At 45.0% G+C, this 25254-nt stretch overlaps 1 protein-coding gene across 3 annotated transcripts in view; it reads left to right on the plus strand.

The window, feature by feature from the left end:
• LOC106585250 (oxysterol-binding protein 2) overlaps positions 1-25254 on the plus strand; it is a 91503-nt gene that overhangs the window by 17455 nt on the left and 48794 nt on the right. Inside the window, exon 1 of one of the 3 annotated variants that reach the window (XM_045706696.1) lies at positions 11729-12004. The exons of 1 other annotated variant lie outside the window; for it this stretch is intronic. In XM_045706696.1, coding sequence (XP_045562652.1) covers positions 11857-12004 — 148 coding nt within the window. In that variant the 5' untranslated portion in view covers positions 11729-11856. Of the gene's footprint in view, positions 1-11728; positions 12005-25254 lie in introns of those variants that run through there. One more of the 3 variants, XM_045706698.1, reaches the window with a different exon arrangement.

The following is a 25254-nucleotide window of genomic DNA, read 5'->3' on the forward strand; positions in this document are numbered from 1 at the left end:
GTTTATTATAATAACTCATCAGCATAGTATTTATAAAGTAGTGTTTATTATAATAACTCATCAGCATAGTATTTATAAAGTAGTGTTTATTATAATAACTCATCAGCATAGTATTTATATAGTAGTGTTTGTAATAATAACTCATCCGCATAGTATTTATATAGTAGTGTTTGTAATAATAACTCATCAGCATAACATTTATATAGTAGTGTTTATAATAATAACTCATCAGCATAACATTTATATAGTAGTGTTTATAATAATAACTCATCAGCATAACATTTATATAGTAGTGTTTATAATAATAACTCATCAGCATAGTATTTATATAGTAGTGTTTATAATAACAACTCATCAGCATAACATTTATATAGTAGTGTTTATAATAACAACTCATCAGCATAGCATTTATAAAGTAGTGTTTATAATAACTCATCAGCATAACATTTATATAGTAGTGCTTATAATAACTCATCAGCATAGTATTTATAAAGTAGTGTTTATTATAATAACTCATCAGCATAGTATTTATAAAGTAGTGTTTATTATAATAACTCATCAGCATAGTATTTATAAAGTAGTGTTTATTATAATAACTCATCAGCATAGTATTTATAAAGTAGTGTTTATAATAATAACTCATCAGCATAGTATTTATATAGTAGTGTTTATAATAATAACTCATCAGCATAGTATTTATATAGTAGTGTTTATAATAATAACAACTCACCAGCATAGTATTTATATAGTAGTGTTTATAATAATAACTCATCAGCATAGTATTTATATAGTAGTGTTTATAATAATAACTCATCAGCATAGCCGGTATTTATAGGGTAATGTTTACGCATGGGCGGTATACCGTATACTGGGGAATTTTGAAATAGCCCCGGGATAGTTTTTCAATGCTGTTGAAACTATTTATTTGAAGATCATTTTTTTTTTACATTTGGGTATTTATAGCTACTTTTTAAGTAAATGCCTGCAGTCAACCTGTGCAATACCTTAGGAGATAAAGAAGATTGCCTTCTTCATTTCCCCTGTCACATAATGTTTCATTATGAAGATTACCTGTAGTCCCCAGTCACTTGGTGTTTGTTTACAAGCACACAACGTTGAGAGACCTGAGCCTTGAAAGACACTCACTGTTGTGCAGCACGCGCCAGGCAATCTAGTTACAGTTTGGAATTCACAACTAAATGTTTGCCAGCTAGATATCTTATAACTATTAACTGTTTAAAATGTGCTAAATGCTCTGCAGTAGTGCATTGGTTTGCTAATTTAGTAGCTAGTTAGCTATCTAGCTAAATGGTTAGCTTCTTCCAAAATCAAGTTTAGCTTGGTAAACGCAGAGAATCCCCTCCTGGATCAAGAGCCTTGCTCTCTAATATCGTTGTGTATGCAGCAAACTGAGTAGCATTTTTTTAGTTACTTGTATAACTTTATGAGCTGGGATATCTATCATGCAAATACTTTAGGTCAGAGACTGTGTCAAATGTTCGCAATGCGCTCATTAGCATTTAGTTAGCATTCTCTATGGGATTTTACATGTACTTGTTAGCATGACTATCCTTCAGATTACAAAGGCTCAGTGGGGTTTGAAAATAGCGCCCCTTGTGTTCAGTGCCGGTATTACTGAATATCCTGGTATGACACAAGGTCGGTTTGACAATCTGGTTACCGCCCAAGCCTAGTAGTGTATAGTGTTACCTCATTAGTAGAGCAGGTATCCATGGTAGTGGTTTTAATGTTACCTCATCAGCATGGCAGGTATTTATATGGAAGTGTCAATGTTACCTCATCAGCATAGCATCAAGTCTTACAAACATGCGGAATGTCAATCACCTATTAACTTCAGCCTATGAGCATTGCACACTAAGGCAATTCCACCACGCTTGTTGATTAACCTACAGGCTCACTCGTGCAATAAACACTTCCCTTTCTTTCAACCAATGGGCATGAATCTAGGAGAGTATTTATATGTCAACTCAAACCTTGTGTCTCCCACTTGCTGTTTTGTAGCAACAGTCTTCCAACGACCTTCCACCTCCCCACCAACTGAAAGCCCGTCATTGGATCCTCGTTCTCCCAGCGGGAGGGTTTTGATGCCAGCTGCCTAGCATAGGGCAACCTGTCATCTGGTTCTGAGGGGCATTCCTGGGAGACGAGGCCTACCCCAAACTATTCAATAATATTCCAGATTAAATTCTGTCTCTGTTGTCATTCAGTGAAGCCTGGCGCACTGCTTTGCTTTATCTCGGCCAGGTCACAGTTGTAAATGAGAACTTGTTCTCAACTGGCCTACCTGGTTAAATAAAGGTGAAATACATTTTAAAAAGTACTTGATTGAAATATAGAGACACGGGGAAACAAAATGGCGCCGTAGAGAGAACACGGTGTTTCAGCGAGCTCACGCGGTATTCGTAAATTTATTTTCTTACATTAATCTCCTAGCTTGAAAAAGTGGTAGAATTGGCTAAATAAGTTACCCTACAATGAGTCTTGGCGACTATTTCTCAAAAATCTCCGACAACATGCCCAACAGAGCTACTAAGAAGTCGACCAAAACCGCCATCCGTGTAGATGTGCAGGAGGAGCTAGCTAACGTTAGCGAATCTAACAACATTGCGGATCCAGGCACAATGGACCTGGTGATTAAAAGGATGACGGATAACATTACTAAAGTGATCGATGTTAAGATAGGAACGGTCCTGGAAGCAATAGCAGGCCATTCAGCTGAACTACAGAGGGTTGTCAAACGTGTTGATGAGGCGGAAGGAAGAATTGCTACTGTGGAAACTTCAACTACATCCATGGACACTAAGATAAAAGCACTTGAGAAACAGGTGCGCGAAATGGCGGAGCACATTGACGACTTGGATAATCGAGGACGCAGATGCAATATACGTGTTGTGGGACTCCCGGAAAATTCTGAAGGGACACGTTCAGTAAAATCTTTTGAGGAATGGATCCCTGGCTACCTACAAATGGACACTAAGGCTGGTCGGGTGAAGCTAGACAGAGCACATCGCTCTCAAGCACCGATACCCGGTCCCAATCAGCGCCCACGACCAGTGGTTATAAAGTTCCACAACTTTACCGACAAGCAGCACGTCATGGATGCGGCTAGAAACATCGGTTCTGACGGTAGTCAACGTAAAGGTCCAAAGGTCTCATTCTTCAATGATTATTCCACAGCGGTTGTACGAAGGCGCAAGGCGTTTGATGAGGTGAAGGCTCGACTCAAGAGAATGAAGATCGACTACGCACTGCTGTACCCGGCCACATTGAAGATTATGGTCAACGGATCGCCTAAAAAACTCTACACATCTGAAGAGGCTGCTGCGTTTATTGACTCTCTCGGGTAAATAACCTTAAGCTGCACCTCCGCAGCATTGGATAACGTCTTATTTTATTTTTAATCTGATCATGAAACAGTGGTGTAAGTTCTCATGCGCTCCTGTTCAGTAACATTCGTATCGTTATTATTTTTCTTGCTAAAGTAACTGCCGCCGTAGCTCAGACTGAGAGATGTGTGAACCTATATTGGTGCCCAGGCTTGGTTTTAGGTGGAAGAGCCTCAATCTTCTTCTATTGATTTTAATTTCCACATATATAAAGGATGAGGCTATTGAGTGGCAATGCGGACTTAAGAGTCTACATTGGAAAGTTGAAATCCCCTGCATGTTAGCTAGTGGGAAAACCCCCTTTTGGATCTTTTCATGTTTAATTTTTGGGTTTAGTATAGTTCGAGTTCAGGGTTCATATCGTCTGTTTATGCTCAGTGAGATAGAGGAGAGTTCAACACATGGAAAAAGGTACCACCCCATTTTTACAGTAGGATTCAGTCTGGATATTGAATGGTCAAAGCGCAATGGCATGTAACAGACTACGTGTATGTACATGGAACATTAGAGGGAGCCATAACCCCATTAAAAGGAAGAAGGTACTGTCCTTTTTGAAAAAATAAAATATTGATATTGCCCTATTACAAGAAACTCATTTGAATGATAAGGAGCATCTGAAATTACAACAAGGGGGGTTTGGTCAAGTGTTTTTCTCATCATTTACATCCAGAAGTAGAGGTGTAGCAATTCTTGTGAAAAAGAACCTACCACTTAAGGTCTTGAAGTGTGTGAAAGATAAATTGGGTCGCTTTGTTATAATTAATGGTACTTTACAAGGGCAGAGCATTTCCATAATGAATATTTACTTCCCCCCTGCCCACCCCCCTGACTTCCTCACTAAGGTATTTCTAGACTTTTCAGAATTAAACTCAGACACTGCAGTGGTTGGAGGAGATTTTAATTGTTTGTTGAACCCCCTTATTGATAAGCTTCCCAGTGGTATAGCCTCACTCTCTCCTCAAGCTAAGTCACTTACAGCTATTTGTGACGATCTGGGGTATGCTGATGTTTGGAGAGCTTTTCATCCCTCCAACAGAGAGTTCACTTTTTTCTCTGCACCTCATGGATGTCAGACTAGAATAGATTACTTTTTTATGCCCAGGACGTCACTGCAGTCGGTTTTATCCGCTAGGGTAGGAAGCATAGTCATATCTGATCATGCGGAGGTGATCCTGGACATAAAACTCAACGGGGCATTCAATCAGTCAAGACACTGGAGGTTGAATACAACCATTCTTAAAGACCATACATTCACATCATATTTTATTACAGAGTTTAAAGCATTTTTCTCTATTAACTCTCAATCAACAGATAACCCCTCACTCCTTTGGGAAACCTGTAAAGCGTACGCCAGGGGTCTGATTATGTCATACGCAGCCACTAAGAGGCGGAAAAAGCGTGAAAAGCAAAAAACACTAGAGGGTGAATTAGGAACTAAAGAGAAGGACTACATTGAAACTCCCACTCCTGCCCTATTAAAGGAAATATCAGTCATTAGATCAACGTTGGACTCCCTCCTAACACAGGACGCTGAAAAGAAAATGAGATTTGTCAAGCAAAAGCTATATGAACATGGCGATAAGCCAGGAAAGTACTTGGCGTACCTAGCTAAAAAGAGAGCTGACTCACAGTCAATTGCGGCTATTACTGATTCTGATGGCAATCATTTATATGAAAATAAATTGATAAATGACTCATTTAAGAAATTCTATGCAAATCTTTATGCCTCAGAACTGCCAAATGACGCACCCAAGTTAATGGAGAACTTCTTTTCTAAGATTGCGCTCCCTACTATCTCCGAAGAACAGAGGTCTCTCCTTAATGCTCCTATTACTGAGGAAGAGATAATGTCCGCAATTAAGAATCTGCAAAATGGTAAGGCCCCAGGACCGGACGGGTTTTGTAGTGAGTTCTATAAAGAATTCCATGGCCTGATCCTTGAGCCATTGCGTGATATGTTTAACCACTCATTTTCAAATGACCAGCTCCCCCAAACGCTGTGAGAAGCCAACAGTCTAGTTCCTCGTACAGACCAAATTCCCTTCTGAATGTGGATAGAAAATTGTTTTCTAAAATTCTAGCCACAAGATTAGAGGACTCACTGCCACTAATTGTGAAAGGAGACCAAACTGGCTTCATTAAGGGACGTAGGTCATGTAACAATGTCAGACGGCTTCTTAATGTAATTGAAGTCTACCAACGAAGTGCTATGGATGGTCTTGTGCTCTCCCTAGATGCTGAGAAAGCATTTGATCGTGTGGAGTGGTCTTACCTATTCTTTGCTCTAAATAAATTTGGTCTGGGGGACAACTTTATAAAATGGGTGAAAGTTTTATATGACGATCCTCAGGCTGCTGTCCTTACTAATGGACTACGGTCAAATAGCTTCCCTATACACAGAGGTACCAGACAGGGCTGTCCTTTGTCCCCCCTCCTATTCGCACTTGTTATGGAACCACTGGCCGAGGCCATCAGGGTAACGCTTGCTATACAGGGGCTGCTCATTGGTGATGTTCACCATAAAATAAGCTTGTATGCTGATGATGTCCTGATATTCATTTCTAATCCCGAGACTTCAATCACATCTCTTATTAATATTATTGAGTTATTCAGCGACTTCTCAGGCTACAAGATTAACCTAACTGAATCGGAGGCTATGCCACTTGGTAACCTTCACTCTGTACCTAATACTTCTCCCCCCTTCCCTTTTAAATGGTCTCCCTCAGGTTTTACGTATCTGGGTATATCTGTAACTCCAAAATTCCAACAAATGTACAAAGCCAATTTTGTTCCCTTGTTTGACACAATAAGACAGGATCTGGAGCGCTGGAACTCTCTTCCGATTTCATGGTTTGGTAGAATATCCCTCTTGAAAATGAACATTTTACCTAGGCTACTCTACCCAATCCAAATGATCCCAGTATTACTCTCCAATAAGGTAATAAAGGATGTAAATGGATGGCTAAGTTCCTTTATATGGAGTAAACGCAAGCCAAGACTTAAGATGGCAATATTGCAGCTGCCAAGTTCTATGGGTGCCTTGGATCTGCCCAATATCAGGTTCTATCAGTGGTGTGCCCACCTATGTTATATTTCAGACTGGATCACAAACGATGACCCCTCTATTTGGTTAGACATTGAGACTTCTCTTTCAAAATACCCTTTACAGGATCTTCTGTTTTTCACAAGTTTCAAGTCTGTAAAAGATCATTGTAACAACCCCATTACACTTAACACACTCAAAGTATGGAGGTCAGTTCAACGTTTCCTGGGAAGGTCCAAACTAACCTCTGCTCTTACCCCAATTCTTAACAACCCAGATTTTGCCCCAGGATTGCTGGATGCTGGCTTTAACGTTTGGCTTAATAAGGGCATACGCAGACTAAATGACTTATTTGCGGATAAGATTTTATTGTCATTTGAGCAGATGGTCGAGAAATATCAACTCCCAAAGCAGGACTTTTTCCGTTTCCTACAAGTAAGACATTATATTCTGAAGAGCACCACCTTAATTGGCAACCCTGATATGTCTGTCATTGAAAGAATGCTTTTTTTCCCACAAAAGAAAATGTCTGTAAGTCTGTTTTATGATGCTTTAAGGTCCTTTTCCGCTGTCGATACACAGAGGGTGAAACAAGTGTGGGAGAAAGAACTGTCTGTTACTATTGACGAAGAGATGTGGGAGTACATTTGGAAATATGCAAAAACAATATCTATATGTAATCGTACTAGAGCAATTCAATTAAGAATAATACACAGATTGCATATATCCCCAAATCGCAAACATGCTTTTAGCCCCTCTTCCACCTCTCCTCAGTGTCTTAAATGTAAAACTGATACAGGCACCCTAACACATTGTTTATGGTCATGTACCAAAATACAAAGATATTGGTCTGTTGTTCTGCAAGAAATTGAAAAGATCCTAGGGGTCGATCTAGAATTGGACCCAGTCTCTCTACTGTTAGGTCTCCCTAGTAGGCATGTAACTTCTGTGGGTAAGAGGAGGCTTTACAACATCCTCACCTTCGCAGCAAGGAAAAACATACTTTTACAGTGGATTAGTGATAAGGTTCCCTCTATTAAAGATTGGCATAAGATACTGTTTGAATGGGTGCCGCTGGAATATCTGACATGTACATTGCATTCTAAGACAGATCAGTTCTACAAAGTATGGGAACCTTACCTAAATTACCTAGAACCTGAAGTGTCAGCTATTATGCTGCGAGGATTCTCTTAGAATGGTGATCTATGTATTTCAGAATTACCCTGTACGGTCCATGTGGGGAACTCAACTTCTTGGTTTAAACTGAGCTTTTATTTTTTTATTTTTTGTTTAGTTTTATTTTGTATTTTTTTATTTCTGTTTATGTTTGATTAAATGTATGTATTGAGAGACGCAATGGGGGGGATGGGGTGAGAGAAGGAGCTGTGCGTGTGTGTGTGTGTGTGAATGTGTGTGTGTGTGTGTGTGTGTGTGTGTGTGTGTGTGTGTGTGTGTGTGTGTGTGTGTGTGTGTACGTGCGTACATACATACATACGGATATGTGTAAGTGAGTGCTGTTTTTTTTTGCCTTGTCCTTGTTGTATCTCTTAATATGGGTGAAAATTGTAAAACTCCAATAAAAATACTGTTATAAAAAAAAAAAATATAGAGATACAGAGACAATGGAGTTGGCTAGATTTATGTTGATCCACTCTACCCTGGGATAGATTGATACAGAGGGAGGCGAGATGGGGGTGTGGATCAGTTTGTGTTGAGCTTTTATAATGTCCTTGAGACAGCCTTTCCTTTTAGAAGAGCAGTGTGCTAGACAGTTAGCCAGATGCCCACTCAGACTCAGGAAATTCATAGTGAACCAGTACTGAGGAGAGGGCCAGGGTCAGTAGGTGAAGGGAGCCCTTCATAGCACTAAATGGGATATTGTTGAGTATGGTAGATGTTTATCTCCTCAGGGGGACTATGCAGTAGAGCTGGGACGATAAACCGTAAATTATCGATACCGACCATTTATTGACTAATATCGATAATAACGATAAGTAGCCTCATGGAGGAATGTAAGCTTTAAAATGTAAAAAAGCCTCCTAATATGGGCTATTACTAATGGAACAATAATACCTCCCCTTACCTTTAAATGAGCCATGAACACAACCAGTCATATTTTCATCTGAGTGTCAAACAAATCACTTAAAAAACAAAGTTACCTTTGCACGTTCATTAAAAATAATTCCAGCACCCGAACAGTGCACTTTGCACCCGCCAACTTTCCTTCAATATTCAAGTGACTGAAACAAGCCCACCAGAGGAAGCATCTGAGCGAGAGAAAACACTCCTCTGTCTTACATGCCATACTCTTTTTGGCCAGACAGCATCAGATCCAGGTCAACCTACAGCAGTGTGTGTGTGTGTGTGAAAACATACCTGCCCTGTATATTCAAACACCTGCCCTGTATATTCAAACACACAACATAGAATATTCTTTCTTTCTCTGCCTCAATGCTGCAGCTTCATTTCAATTGTCACGTTTCCAATCATATCACAAGAAAGTGGAGTATGGGGAAGCCTTAAGCGGAGACATTATATAAAAACATATTATGAGTATAAAGAAATGTATTTTATGCCCAACTCACGAGTCCACTTGATGATCTGAGGCCTCTTCTGCATAATGGTAAGTCCACTACTGGTGGTAATACTTATATAAAAAAGTAACTGGTTTGTGGAAGCGTGCAACGTGTGTGTGTTTGTGTAAGCGTGCAGCGTGTGTGCGTGTTTGTGTGAGCGTGCAGTGTGTGTGCGTGTTTGTGTAAGCGTGCAGCGTGTGTTTGTGTAAGCGTGCAGCGTGTGTGTTTGTGTAAGTGTGCAACGTGTGTGTGTTTGTAAATGTGCAGCGTGTGTGTGTTTGTGTAAGCGTGCAGCGTGTGTGTGTGTTTGTGTAAGCGTGCAGCGTGTGTGTGTGTTTGTGTAAGCGTGCAGCGTGTGTTTGTGTAAGCGTGTGTGCGTGTTTGGATAGTTCTCTCCCCAGCTCCCATACGCCTCACTGCCTCTAGAAGGATGAGTTAACACAAAGACCTGAGGGCCAGAGAGACACACAACCATGGAAGAGTAAATGTACTAATTCAGTGTGTGGATGAGTAACCGTGTGCTTTAGAGAGAGAGAGTTGTTTATCAACGGTAAATTCAAGACGTGACAGGTGAAAGTATTATGTCATTAGGTGCTCTAACAACGTTATGTTGTGTGTTTGAATATACAGGGCAGGTATGTTTTCTTCCTTCACACACCACCTCTCTCTATCTCCCAGTGCTGCTGTTTGTCACCTCCTCTCCATCTCCTGCCAATCTCCTGAGAGGGAAGGAGCTAATGCTTAAACACACCACACAAACACACACCACACAAACACACACCACAACACACACACCACCACCACACACACACACACACACACGCCTACCTCCAATACTGTGTGTGGATCCATATACCATTGAGCTGTGATCATGGACAGACTCACAGGACCACAGTAGCTCCTAACTGAAGTCAATTTAACTGAAGTCAATTCGTCTTTTCCACTTGATTAATCTGTAATTAGTGACAGAGCTGCTGCTCTTTCTTCATTAGCGGAGTCATGTTTGCCGTGGGTGAACAGCACTAATCCTCTACAACTGGCTGTTACAGCTAATAAATCTGTGTTATGTAAGCAGCCAGCAGGGGACAGTGTTTCTCCTCATACAGCCCAACTCAATGCATTTCTCACTTGGTTGGTTAACCAATATGAATTCAATGAGAAATACAGTAAAGAAAATGTGTAGTAAAAAAAATTAAAACCAGGTTAAATAAAACATCTAGGAGAAATTGGGCAGTACAGCAGTGGGCAGTGAATCATAGTAAATGGAATATTGCTGTATTATAAACTGGGTGGTTTCGAGCCCTGAATCCTGATTGGCCTGACAGCCGTGGTATATCAGACCGTATACCACGGTATGACAAAACATTTTATTTGTACTGCTCTAATTACGTTGGTAACCAGTTTATAATGGCAATAAAGGCACCTCGGGGGTTTGTGGTATATGGCCAGTATACAGTGTCCAGGCACTCTGCATTGCGTCGTGAATAAGAACAGCCCTTAGCCGTGGTATATTGGCCATATACCACACCCCCTCAGGCCTTATTGATTAAATACATGGTATAATACTGTGTTAAATGGAAATTCCGAGCAGAGCTGTGACATCAGAGCAGCTCCTGGCCAGGTGCCTTCCTTCCTGTGTCTTTCCATGCAGCTCCTTCAGTCCTCTCCTCACTGCTGGATTAGAGTTGCTGTATTAGACTAATGGAGGAGCTGCCAGGAGGAGACAATCGATTGGCCTGGTTTAGGTGGAGAGGACCCGGAACAGTCAGGTGGCAGACACACAGAGGAGGCTCTTCCTCCATGGATGCCTCCCAAATGGCACCTTATTCCCTATAGTTCCCATATAGTTCTCTGGTAAAACAATAGTATACTATATTGCAAATAGGGTAGCCATTTGGATCGCACCCTCTCCCTCCATGTGTGCTCTGTCCAGGTCAATGTGGGAACAGAGTTATGTGCCTCTCAGTGGATCACAGTGAAGGCCATGGCCATGCATTGATCTGACTGGCTAAACAGAGATGCTCGATACACTATGTCGATACGCTATGTCGATCAATACTGGACACAAATCTTCTGTATGTGAATAGGCTGTGGTGCTGCTGCTGTTGTGTGTGATATGTTTTTGCAGTTGGTGATGTGTGTGAGCATTTGTTTTTTGCAGTTGCTGGTGTGTGTGTGTGAGGAATGTAAGCTGGTGGAGTTAGTGAGTGATTGATGGCTGTATTGAAGCTGGTGGCTGAACTCAGCTTTATGAGATGACTCTGTCCCTACCTCCCATGGCTATCACTGTCCACACCGCTGTTTATCTACACCCCTTGTCTGTTAGAACGGTCCCATGAGATGGGAAGCATCCATCCACGCCACCCCCCTTCACACAGTCCCACCATCTCTATGCTCCCTCCCTCCCTCCCTCGCACCACAGTACAGTAGGCTACATCCTTCCCTCTTTCTCCCTTCTTGCTTTCATCTCGGAGGAGGCTGGGTGGGTGGGTAGAAGTGTATGGTAATTCTCTGTCCATGGTCCTGAAACTTAGAGCGTATCGAAGGGATCAGTATTGGGATTGATTAGGAAAGGCTGTTGGAACATGCCTTACTGGTTCCCTCTGCTTTACCCCTCCCTCTCTCTCTTCACTCCCTCCCCGGTCTCCTCTCCCCGACCGTCTCCCTGCTTTCTTTCCCCACATTCGCTCTTTCACTCTCGCTTGCTCGCTCCCGCCCTCCCTCTGTTTCTCTTGTTTGCGCTCTCTCTCTCTCTCTCTCTCTCTCCCACTCTCGTTCTTTCTCAGTAAGTGGTTTACTGGGAATCTCACTCCGAGGGGCTCTGTCCTGAATGGAATCATCTTCTTATGCCTTTTCCAACTCATGCTCCGTACATCTTCCCAATTATCCCATTCCTAAAGAATTCCTTTCTCCCACATGGACTGGACTGGACACAGAAAAGGGCAAGAGCAGGAATTCAAGCACATTTAAACCTGTGAGTAAGTATAGCTTTCTCTCTGTTCAACTCATGCTCAGAGGGATAAAGGCTTGAGGAATAGTTGGGGTTAGTTGTTCATTTGTGTGAGAGTGCTGAGTACTACTGCTATTCAACTGTCTCAACATGCACAGGCTTCATTCACATACTAAAAACGGATGAACCTGAGTTCTGCTGCCAGATGTTTTTGTTAAGATGTTGAAAGACTAGTTGCTGTACCTGCGCCAAAACTCCAGTAGTCTTCCTTACAAATCAAATCAAAGTGTATTCCTCACATACACAGTTTACAACAGCTAGAAAAGATGCAGTGAAATGCTTAGCTTGTTCTCCATCTTTTTAAATGGTGAGACAACATGCTTTTAACACTTTTATTCCTATGACTGATCAAAGCTAGTTTTCTCATGGCTCTCTCTTGTCCGTCTGCAGCAGACATGGGGAACAATACGTTTGGAATGTCGTATCGCAGTATCGAAATGCAATACATAGAATCGTGAGATCGCAAAACATATTGAATCGGCACATAAGTATTGTGATAATAACATATTGTGAGGTCCCTGGCAATTCCCAGCCCTAGTACCAGCTAGCATGTTTGTCTCCTTGGAAGCTGTGGGAACGTACGTTGTTCGTATCCCATTGGTTCTGGGAACAAAGCCATACGTTTCCTGACCCGTAAAACAGAATTTTTTTTTTTTTACATTCTGAGAACAGAACTGAACATTTTTGCCTGTATGGGAACGTACATTTTTAGGTTGCAGGAAGATTGTGAGAACGTTTTACTATAGTTCCCTGAAAGTTTTATTAACATTCTGAAAACATGTTTCAATAAGACATCTAATATCACTGCTAGCTTAGTTGAACTGTTTTGAACTCCAAGCACAGATAGGACACTTGCTTTGGCATTAATCATGCAAACACATTGTAGCACAGCGTCAGTGAGGTTCAAACCTATGATCTTCTGTTCTCTTTCCATGGAATTAGTCCACTGTCCACTGCAGAATTAGTCCACTGCGCTGTTCATTTTAGTCCATTTAAACAGACCCCATTTCAAAGGAAACAAGCACTCATTAAGATCAGGTGTGGCCAATTAGTGGGAACTGCAAACACACCTGAACACACTTAACAAGAGGATAGAGAGTTTTGTTGACGCTGAGAAGGGAATGTTTATGTATTTAAATAACATTCTTAGAACGTTCTTTGAACGTTAATAATCTTTTCTTGTGGTTCTTATGGGACGTTTTCTTAATGATCTGAGAACATGACTTTAAATAGAACCACGAGGAAACCTGCAGAAAATGTTATGCTGAAGTACTGAAATTCCCCCAGAAGAATGTTGTTTCTTAACGTTCTCTGAACATTCTGAGAACATGAATTTAAATAGAACCATGAGGAAACCTGTAGGAAATGTTATGCTGAAGTGCTAAAATTCCCACCTAAGAAACATATGGTTCTCAGAACGTTATGTGCTATCTGGGCATCCTGCACCATTCCCAGAATGTTGTGGGAAGGTTGTATGCAAAATAACCATAGGACAACCATGCTCTCATCAAGCTCTAAGAAACATATGGTTCTCAGAACGTTATGTGCTAGCTTGTGTGTGTGTGTGTATGTAAATGAGAGAAGAACAATTAATATACATTTGATCAATATCTGTGTTTGTTTGTTGTGTGTATTGTGCTCCATTTTGTAGCTCAGTGGTTTATTTCAGTGTGTGTGTGAGTGTATCAGTATGATTATGTTGTGTCTAATCCGTTTAGTTTTAGGTTTGTAGGCTTGGGCAGAGACACACAAACAGGCATGCGTGTGGATCCATGCTTGGAGACGTGGGTGTTTTGTATGCTGGAATAGTGGCCTCCCTGTTTTAACTGATCTCTTGGGACAACTGCATGCCTCGCCACCACACCTCACCCCCTCTTTCTCTTTCTCTTCGTCTTTTCCTGTTCTCAGTTGTCTCTGTGCTGTAGGGAGGGTGTCTGTCTGTGAGTTTGAAGCTGTGCTGTCACATACTGAGTCTGACCTTTCTGAACCAACACATTCCCCAGATGAAAGCACAGAACTCCCGGACCCACTGCACTGACATGCCAACCTCTCTCTCTCTCTCTCTCTCTCTCTCTCTCTCTCTCTCTCTCTCTCTCTCTCTCTCTCTCTCTCTCTCTCTCTCTCTCTCTCTCTCTATCACCTCCTCCCTGACCTCTCTCTCTCCCATCTCTCTCTCTCTCTCTCTCTATCACCTCCTCCCTGACCTCTCTCTCTCCCATCTCTCTCTCCATCACCACCTCCCTGACCTCTCTCCATTTTTCTCTCTCCAACCCTCCCCTCTTTCCAGTCTATCGACACTTCCATCTTTCTCTCACCCTCTGCTCTTTCTCCCACTTGCATTCTTTCAAATACAGTACTTCTCTTTCCCTCTCTTGCTCAATATCTCTGTTTTCACCCCTCTCGCTCTCTCTCTCTCTCTCTCTCGCTCTCTCTCTTTCCTATCCCATTCAGAGGTGACACAGGGCAGACAGTGTCCCAGATATTTAGCACCAGTGGTTTGAATGGTCTTTAAATATGCCCCATCAGGGGAAAGAGCTGTCTGGACTGGACAATGATGGCATTCCAGTCCCTCCCATATCACGTAGGCACAGGGCTGGAGCAATACTCATAAATACCAGAGCCACTGTACGGCTCTCTCTGTTCCCGTTCCATTTTACACGGATGTGCATTGGGGGGGGCAGGCAATGTTATCTAAGCATTGTGCGTTCTGTGTCTTACTGAATAAGACAACCACAACCAGTCTATGGTTTAATGGCTTCGGTAACTATGTTAATCACTGCACAAACTGCCAGGGAACAATGTGTGTACTTTGTTTAGGCACAGTAACGTTACAGCATTCAGTACACTGGTGATATTGTGTGGGGCTTTTCTGTACTGGGATTAGTGTCTTCTGTATGGATTGAGGGTGTCCAATGAGGATCTGTATGCTGCTGCATGAAAGACAAATCCATTGGGATGCAGAATGAGGGTTTTGTGACCCAGCCAAAACACACACACACACACACACACACACACACACACACACACACATATATACTTATTCACCTTGGAGAAGAGGATTCTCAGTTTCTGGTGGGAACACAGAGGGAAGAAGTGTTTTTTTCTCTTAAAACAGTTAAACTTCTAAACTCCTTTAACTTTGGTTGATGACAGACAGCTGTTGTTTTGGGGTATTTTGATTTGCTCCGGTTTCCTTCCTAATTGGATTGCTGTCCCGTGGTTTATCTAGATCAGTTGTCATCTGCAGCTGATTACCCCCCCCCCCCCTCCCCTCAGCAGCCTAGGAGCATGTGTTACACACTGGAACTGTACATGCTTTAATCAGTGCAAGTTCACTGTGGCAGTTCACTGTGGCAGTTCACTGTGGCAGTTCACTGCCACGCTCAAATGGATGATGAGAAGGGAGTGCGGCTGATAGGGGAAAAAGGTCCGTGTGTGTACTTGCGTGTATGTAATGTTCATGTGAAAATTATAGTCTCGTTTGGTAAGTGCGGTTATGTGAAATTGCCTAGAGTTTAACAGCTTTTCTTTATAAAATAACACATTTTGAGTGCTGTGCTGCAGATATGAGCGAGTTTACCGGTCCAGTTCACATTTATTCCCCTTGACTTTTCATCCTGTCATCTACTACAGTCCCCCCTGCCCGGTCCCTCATTAGCATGGCAGGCCAGTGGCAGGGCTTGGAGCAGGCAGCTTACCCTGACCCACCTGGCAGCCATCCTGGCATCAGTTGGCCCATCTGACAGGGGGACGGGACAGGGAGACGGAGGCGGGGGACGGGGGGCAGGGGTGGGAGTTTGTATGGGTTGGGGGCTCTGACTGTCTGTCTATCTCTGTGATTTAAGACGCATCATAATGTTTCAGTTCCCTGATGTTGAAGTCTGTCTTGGTCTTGTGTATTCTCATGTTCAGTAAGATCAGACAGTTGCCTATCCTGCCAGTTAGTTATTTGCTTTAAGTTACTCAGTGATTCTCTGTTTGGCTGGCTGACGATCAGCTATGCCAGTTGGGTGTTGTGCCAAGGCTGGCATTCTGGGGCTGGGGGCCATGGAGGGGTTTGATACTGATGGGAACAGCACCTTCAAATGGCACCCTGTTTCCTATATAGTGCGCTACTTTTGACCAGGGCCCATTGGCTTTGGACAAAAGTTGTGCACTATGTAGGGAATAGGGTGCCATTAGGACACAGCTGAAAGCAGCTTCATAAGGTCTGCTTTCCTTCCCCCTCACCAGAAGAGGGAAAACCTGGCACCAGGCTGACAGTGTAGACAAGGACCTGTTCTGTCTTTCTTTCTGTCACCTCTCCTCGCTTTCCCATAGTCCTTTCTGCTAACTGTCCTACTTCCTGTAGTCATTGTAGCCAACATTTTTCTCAGTATGCTGCGTGGGCTTGTGTGTTTCTCAGTATGCTGCGTGGGCTTGTGTGTTTCTCAGTATGCTGTGTGTGCTTGTGTGTTTCTCAGTATGCTGTGTGTGCTTGTGTGTTTCTCAGTATGCTGCGTGGGCTTGTGTGTTTCTCAGTATGCTGCGTGGGCTTGTGTGTTTCTCAGTATGCTGCGTGGGCTTGTGTGTTTCTCAGTATGCTGCGTGGGCTTGTGTGTTTCTCAGTATGCTGCATGGGCTTGTGTGTTTCTCAGTATGCTGCGTGTGCTTGTGTGTTTCTCAGTATGCTGCGTGTGCTTGTGTGTTTCTCAGTATGCTGCTTGTGTGTTTCTGTGTTTGAGTGTGTGTGTGTGCTATGCATATTCAGTAGTTGCTAGCTGGGATGACTCATGGCTCCAGTGTATTGACTGGCAGCTGTATTTGCGATGTGCTGCAAGGGGCATAAATATGAAGTGTTGTGTCAGCCTGTAATTGCCAGATCATCAAGTCGATACATTCCACCCTGCAATAAAACGGCGCCAGGCTCAGGCAGGAAGCAGTCACTCTCTGCTCCAACACTATGGTTAATTAAAGATCCTCAACGTCCTTGTGATGACTGGCTTATTATCGCCATAGGAGGAGATCAGCCAATAGGGCAGGAGGAATGGAGATCGTATTTCAGAGGTAATCATGGCGGTCATTTCATTTATAGTAGGAGGCATTACTTCTTGGTCAGCATCAATTGAAAAAAGAACAAAGAAGTTTTTTTTTAAATGCAAAAATGTTCCTTTGGCTGCCACCACCATAACTACTGTCCTCTTTAAAATTGGCCATCGCCCACAGAAAGTTTCCTCCATAATTGCACATTTCTTGTTAAAACATTGCTCCCTTTTTCTCGGAGGAAAAATGTTAACCCCTTTGAACTGAGACACTTAGGTGGGTCTAAAACTAATGAGCACCAAGTATTTGATTTGATTGGGGCTGTGAGGAGAAATGTCTGGGTTTTATTTCCAAACGCAGTAATTGGGCTAATGAGAATGTTATTTAACAAAGTTTAAACGTCCTCACTTTGGTTAGTCTGTGTTTCAGACCGACTGATCTAGAATGCTGTGTTCTCTGCTCTCTTGTCTGGTTTACATCACCAGGGTTCTGGCGGGGTGAATAGGGCTACAGGTCATTTACCAAAGTTACCAGAATCTTCAGTAATTTTGGTAATTAACAGAAAATCTATGGCAATCTATCGTAACCTTGGTCATTTATACTTTAATAAAACATTCATATATAGTATTCATTTTATAGTATTCAACTGCCACCAGCTTGACGACAAAACATTGACAACAAATACATATTGACATAGTAAAATAAAACAAATATATATATTTCATGCTGAAACCCTCATATTAAACACCAATGGTATTCCCTAAATTGATGGTTTATATTTAAGATAATGTTTTACAGCTTTGTCATTCTATTTTTTATTTTAAAATCCTCTTATTGAATTATTTCCTAGACGTTACATGTGATATGGCCAGAGAGAAAGCCTGAGATAATTACAGACACCTGTGATAAACTGAAGTACCTCAAACGACCACTAGATGTCTTGTGATAGATTACATAAAATCCTTGAAAGATACCAAAATTCTGGTAATTTACTGGTAAACTTTCAAAGTTTCCACCTTTGCAACCCTAGCTACACCCCATTGGACTGGATGTGTTTACAGTAGGCTAACAGTAGGGTAATGCAGTATGACAACAGTGATAATAAAGCCTAATTATGTTATTTCGTTGCAGTGTGTAGGCTGCTGTCTATTTAAGCAATAAGGCATGAGGGGGTGTGGTATATGGCCAATATACCACGGCTAAGGGCTATTCTTAAGCACGACGCAATGCGGAGTGCCTGGACACAACCCTTAGCCATGGTATATTGGCCATATACCTCAAACCCCCAAGGTGACTTATTGCCATTATAAACTGGTTACCAACGTAATTAGAGCAGTAAAAATAAATGTATACGGTCTGATATACCATGGCTGCCAGCCAATCAGCATTGAGTGCTCGAACCACCCAGTTTATAATAACCTATAAGTGACCTGACTAAAGAGATTGATCACAGGGTTGGTTGAGTTGATACACAGTGTGTGTGCTTCTGCTTATTCTGTCTGCTGGATCCTACTGTAGTGACGATGCATCATGCATGACATTCAGAGACCATTGGTACTGTGGCGTTATCTCACACATCCACAGACACACACCAGTGGAACCAATTTCAGCTATAGCTTTGCATTGTAACCCTCTGTTTAAAGGAGATCGTTCATTATTAAGGTCAAGTGTGATGTTAATGGAGGTAGCGGGCTTTCCTCCCTGTCCTCGTGGTACAAGCCTCAGGACATGTGCGTTCTGCACACCAGAACACACTTTCCCCCCCAGCACACTGAGAGCCACCAGCACCCAACAGCACCATCTGATCTCTCGCTGACACTATTACAGCTCTGTGTTCACAGCTCCTCTTTTCTCACTTTAGGCTATTTGAAATGTGGCTGCAGAATTTCTGGCACTGTGGCCAAGCAAATGTGTGCAAATGCATACTATATGCATTTGTGTGTGAATTCTCCCTGTTCCTACACCCCCCCTCCCTGTTCCTACACCCCCCCTCCCTGTTCCTACACCCCCCCTCCCTGTTCCTACACCCCTCCTCCCTGTCCCTACACCCCCCCTCCCTGTTCCTACACCCCCCTCCCTGTTCCTACACCCCCCCTCCCTGTTCCTACACCCCTCCTCCCTGTTCCTACACCCCCCTCCCTGTTCCTACACCCCTCCTCCCTGTTCCTACACCCCCCTCCTCACCCCTCCTCCCTGTTCCTACAACCCTCCTCCCTGTTCCTACACCCCCCCTCCCTGTTCCTACACCCCCCTCCCTGTTCCTACACCCCCCTCCCTGTTCCTACACCCCCCCTCCCTGTTCCTACACCCCTCCTCCCTGTTCCTACACCCCTCGTCCCTGTTCCTACACCCCTCCTCCCTGTTCCTACACCCCTCGTCCCTGTTCCTACACCCCTCGTCCCTGTTCCTACACCCCTCCTCCCTGTTCCTACACCCCTCCTCCCTGTTCCTACACCCCTCCTCCCTGTTCCTACACCCCTCCTCCCTGTTCCTACACCCCCCCTCCCTGTTCCTACACCCCTCGTCCCTGTTCCTACAACCCTCCTCCCTGTTCCTACACCCCCCTCCCTGTTCCTACACCCCCCTCCCTGTTCCTACACCCCTCGTCCCTGTTCCTACACCCCTCCTCCCTGTTCCTACACCCCCCTCCCTGTTCCTACACCCCCCTCCCTGTTCCTACACCCCTCGTCCCTGTTCCTACACCCCCCCTCCCTGTTCCTACACCCCCCTCCCTGTTCCTACACCCCTCGTCCCTGTTCCTACACCCCTCCTCCCTGTTCCTACACCCCTCCTCCCTGTTCCTACACCCCCTCCCTGTTCCTACACCCCCCCTCCCTGTTCCTACACCCCCTCCCTGTCCCTACACCCCCTCCCTGTCCCTATAACCCCCTCCCTGTCCCTATAACCCCTGTCCCTCTAACCCCCTCCCTGTCCCTCTAACCCCCTCCCTGTCCCTCTAACCCCCTCCCTCCCTGTCCCTCTAACCCCCCTCTCTGTCCCTATAACCCCTCTCCCTGTCCAGGGTTCTCCCCATAGAATGTAAGAGGGGTGCTGCGCCACCTTGTGGACTGGCTGCACCACTATGTAAAAACAAAGTACATGTTTTAAAAAATGTATACTTTTAACTTTATTTGTTGTCATTTAAGGCGAGGCACCACACCTTAATATAGTATATTTTGTTCTAGATCGCAGGAAATGGCAGTTACAGGTGTTCTCAGCAGCACCACCTTGTTAAAAAAATCCTGGGGAGAACCCTGCTGTCCCTGTCCCCATCTCCATCTGTCTATCCCTGTTCCTACACTCCCTGTCCCTCCCTATTTCTACACCCCTCTCCCTGTCCATCTCCATCTGTCTATCCCTGTTCCTACACTCCCTGTCCCTCCCTATTTCTACACCCCTGTCCATCTCCATGTCCCTATAGCCACTCTCCCTGTTCCTACACCCCCTCTCCCTGTCCATCTCCATGTCCCTATAGCCACTCTCCCTGTTCCTACACTCCCTGTCCCTCCCTATTTCTACACCCCTCTCCCTGTCCATCTCCATGTCCCTATAGCCACTCTCCCTGTTCCTACACTCCCTGTCCCTCCCTATTTCTACACCCCTCTCCCTGTCCATCTCCATGTCCCTATAGCCACTCTCCCTGTTCCTACACCCCCTCTCCCTCCCTATTTCTACACCCCTCTCCCTGTCCATCTCCATGTCCCTATAGCCACTCTCCCTGTTCCTACACTCCCTGTCCCTCCCTATTTCTACACCCCTCTCCCTGTCCATCTCCATGTCCCTATAGCCACTCTCCCTGTTCCTACACCCCCCCTCTCCCCTGTCCATCTCCATGTCCCTATAGCCACTCTCCCTGTTCCTACACTCCCTGTCCCTCCCTATTTCTACACCCCTCTCCCTGTCCATCTCCATGTCCCTATAGCCACTCTCCCTGTTCCTACACCCCTCTCCCTGTCCATCTCCATGTCCCTATAGCCACTCTCCCTGTTCCTACACCCCCTCTCCCTGTCCATCTCCATGTCCCTATACCCCCTCTCCCTGTCCATCTCCATGTCCCTATACCCCCTCTCTCTGTCCATCTCCATGTCCCTGTACCCTGTCTCCATCTCCATGTCCCTATACCCCCTCTCCATCTCCATGTCCCTATACCCCCTCTCCATCTCCATGTCCCTATACCCCTCTCCATCTCCATGTCCCTATACCCCCTCTCCATCTCCATGTCCCTATACCCCCTCTCCATCTCCATGTCCCTATACCCCCTCTCCATCTCCATCTCCATGTCCCTATAGCCACTCTCCCTGTCCATCTCCCTGTCCCTATACCCCCTCTCCCTGTCCATCTCCCTGTCCCTATACCCCCTCTCCCTGTCCATACCATGTCCCTATACCCCCTCTCCCTGTTCCTATACCCCCTCTCCCTGTCCATCTCCCTGTCCCTATACCCCTCTCCCTGTCCATCTCCATGTCCCTATAGCCACTCTCCCTGTCCCTGTCCCTATACCCCTCTCCCTGTCCATGTCCCTGTCCCTATACCCCTGTCCCTGTCCCTATACCCCTCTCCCTGTCCATCTCCATGTCCCTATACCCCCTGTCCATGTCCCTATACCCCCTCTCCCTGTCCATCTCCCTGTCCCTATACCCCTCTCCCTGTCCATCTCCATGTCCCTATACCCCCTCTCCCTGTCCATCTCCCTGTCCCTAACCCCTGTCCATCTCCATGTCCCTATACCCCCTCTCCCTGTCCATCTCCATGTCCCTATAGCCACTCTTCCTCTCCCTGTTCCTGCACCCCCTCTCCCTGTCCCTGCACTACCTCTCCCTGTCCCTCTCGCTGTTCCTACACCCCCTCTCTCTGTCCATCTCCATGTCCCTGTACCCTGTCTCCCTCTCCATCTCCATGTCCCTATACCCCCTCTCCCTGTCCCTTCATCCCCTCTCCCAAACACCTTCAGGATATACAACTTTCTACCATGATGCCCTACAATACAAGTCTACTTTAGAGCAGCACATGTAGCAGCGTGTAAAATATCCAGATTGTTGCATATGTGCACAGGTACCAGTAACACCAGAGATCTTCATGTCTCAGTCAGGAACCTGCTGTCATGGCATTTTACTGTCCATTTTACAGACAAGCACTTTTTTTGTAGTTTTTTTCCCCTGTTTCATGGTATCCAATTGGTAGTTACAGTCTTGTCTCATCGCTGCAACTCCGGTACGGACTCGGGAGAGGCGAAGGTCGAGAGCCGTGCGTCCTCCGAAACACGACCCAACCAAGCCGCACTGCTTCTTGACACAATGCCCACTTAACCCAGAAGCCAGCCGCACCAATGTGTCGGAGGAAACACCGTACACCTGGCGACCGTGTCAGCGTGAACTGCGCCCGGCCCGCCACTGGAGTCGCTAGTTCGCGACATCCCAGCCGGCCAAACCATCCCCTAACCCGGACGACGCTGGGCCAATTGTGCGTCGCCCCATGGGTCTCTCGGTCGCGGCCGGCTGCGACAGAGCCTGGACTCGAACCCAGAATCTCTAGTGGCACAGCTAGCACTGCCTTAGACCACTGCTCCACGCGGGAGGCCTGACAAGCACTGTTTATAAAAGTATTATGACATCTCATGGAGCTGCCGTCAATACACACACATCGTCATGGTGCTTCCTTCCCAAAGGCAGCAGCTTGAGCAGAATTCAAGTGGATAACGACCACCATAAAAAAACGATGCTCATTAGCGATGCTCATTAGCGATGCTCATTAGCGATGCTCATTTGGACTGAGACAACATTGGCTTCGAGGGCTAAAGAGGCCATGATCAGAAGACAGCCAAGCTGGTGTAAAGGAACGTGTTTGTTACGTTATCGTTGGGATACGTGTGTGTATCCATGTGCATCGCTGTAAGTGAGACTCTTCCCCTTCTTCAAGGTGCCCACACACATGCACAAACACACACACGCACAGGGGGGAGAAATCCGTGCGGTGGTCAAGATCACCTTGGAGTGGGAATGCAGCACACTGCATAATCCCTTGGCAGCTGTATCGAAATGATCACCTCCTCCCTTCCAAACACTGTGCTGTGTGTGGAGCAGAGCAGTCCATGCTGCCGAGGAGAGTAGCCGTACAGTAAACCTAGTGTCATATCTCTGCTATCACATCTCTGCATTGACCTTGCCCTTTCTAGAGGAATGCGCAGTGGTCTGATAGCTGCTTTTTGTCTCTTCGGGAAAGCTGGACGAGGGAGTGAGGCAGAGAAAATAACAGGGACGTGAACGGTGGCAGATTGTTTGACATATATATATGTGTTATTTCATAGTTGTGATGTCTTCACTATTATTCTACAATGTAGAAAATAGTAAAAATAAAGAACAACCCTTGAATGAGTAGGTGTGTCCAAACTTTTGACTGGTACTGTATGTCCTTGACTGTAGTTTCCACATGGGGTTATCTCATCGTCACCCACACACACACCTGCACATGGCAGTAGTTCTGTGACCTGTGAAGCGCTGTCCCTGTGCTAACGGACTTATGCAGTCAAGCAGGGAAGGCTCTCTCGCTCCCTCTCTCACTCCCTTCCTCCTTTTCTCCTTTCCACTCGCTCCACTGCATTGAGAAAAGCATGTGGATGAGAATTTGTTGTGATGTGAGTGTCTGCGCAGCGTGAGTGTGTGTGTTTTGGGTTTGAGAGGTTTTCAGAGAGGAAGAGAGCCAGCGCTAGGAGAGGGAGGAAACACGAATGCAAGAGGGGGAGCACCTGCCTCACTCCACTTGTCTTTGTGTGCGGGAGTTCAGGCGTGTGTGTGTGAATGTGTGTGTTTGAGCAGTGTGTGTGTGTGTGTGTGTGTGCGTACGCTGCAATGCTGATTAAGGACAATCGCTGCTGCCTCCGCCCCCCCCGCGCCAGATGATGTAGCGGCCCAGGGCAGTGTCGCTCTCGGGGAGCGCCAGGCCTGCAGAGCAGAGAGGAGAGAGAGAGAGAGAGAGGGGGATGAAGGGCCGGGGCTGCTTGGAGCCAGGGACAGACCACTCCTTCTGCAACTCGGGCTGCCTCGGTAAACTGAACCAGGGTCAGTACAGCAGCTACAACTCAGCCTCAGGAGGAGACAGCCTCAACACTCCTCTCACTCCACCCCGAAGGAAAAACTCAGCCTGCCATCTCCTCCACCTCGTATGCCTCGGAGGTATCCATCCATCTGTCTGTATTGCTCCGGTGCGCTCTGGCTTTTGTCTTTATCCCGTGCTGCTTGGGTCCAGCTGCAGCCTGGCCGGCCTTAGGGCTCTGGATCATCCTTCTCCTACATAGCAGCAGCAGATTTGAGATGGGTGAACCTGGGTTTATTAGAACACACCCACCCCTCCCTCTCCTCTCTCCCTTCCTCTCGCTCCCCCTACCTCCCCACCACTCTTCCTCCGCTCCATCCTCTCTTTCTCTTCCCCCATTCACTCCCTCTGTCTTTCAGCTGCTTCACCTTGCATTTGAATGTAGAAGTGATGTAATATTTTAATTTGTAACATGCTAGCTAGTCCCTAGCTGTGCACATCTGCATGCCATAGTTGTGTCTGTGCATGTACAGTATAGAGTGTAGAGCATTAATAATACCGGTAGTCCTTATGACATTGGGGATTGTAATGATGCAAGGTCCTGCGGTCCCCTGGGTCCTAGAGGCCCTCGCAGCAGAGTCATAGAGAGGATGACCACACTGATGCAGTTCAATGCAGAGTATGATACTGCACTAGTATAGACTAACTACTCTATTAATCTATAGGCTACTGCATTTTGATGGAGGTCGGTTTAATTATGATTAGTAAGTGTGAAAAACATGCAATAAGTTCTTTTTAGGGGATTGTAAGTTTCGCACAGCAATTTATCAGTCCAAGGTTATATTTGGTTCTTAGTTTTCCATGTCAGCAGTGTGCCAGAGTGTGTGTGTGACTGTTAGTGCAGGCCTTTGTAACTAAGCATTGTTTTTTTGGTCAGTGAATGTGAGGGAAAGTGATGGGAATGGACTCCATTCATGTCCCACATCACTGGAGTTTACAGTCTGTTTCCAGGGATGTGTTGAGTGAGTTGAGCTGTGGTTGCAATTCTGTCAGTTAAAGTTTTTAATTTTCATTGTCATCATTTGGTCCTTTTGTTTGGTCAGTCTCTTATACCGTATACTCTTCTGCACAATCAAAAATGTTTCTCTCCCATCCTCCATACCTCTC

Source organism: Salmo salar, chromosome ssa24, assembly GCF_905237065.1.
Source record: "Salmo salar chromosome ssa24, Ssal_v3.1, whole genome shotgun sequence".
NCBI classification, from domain to species: Eukaryota; Metazoa; Chordata; class Actinopteri; order Salmoniformes; family Salmonidae; genus Salmo; species Salmo salar.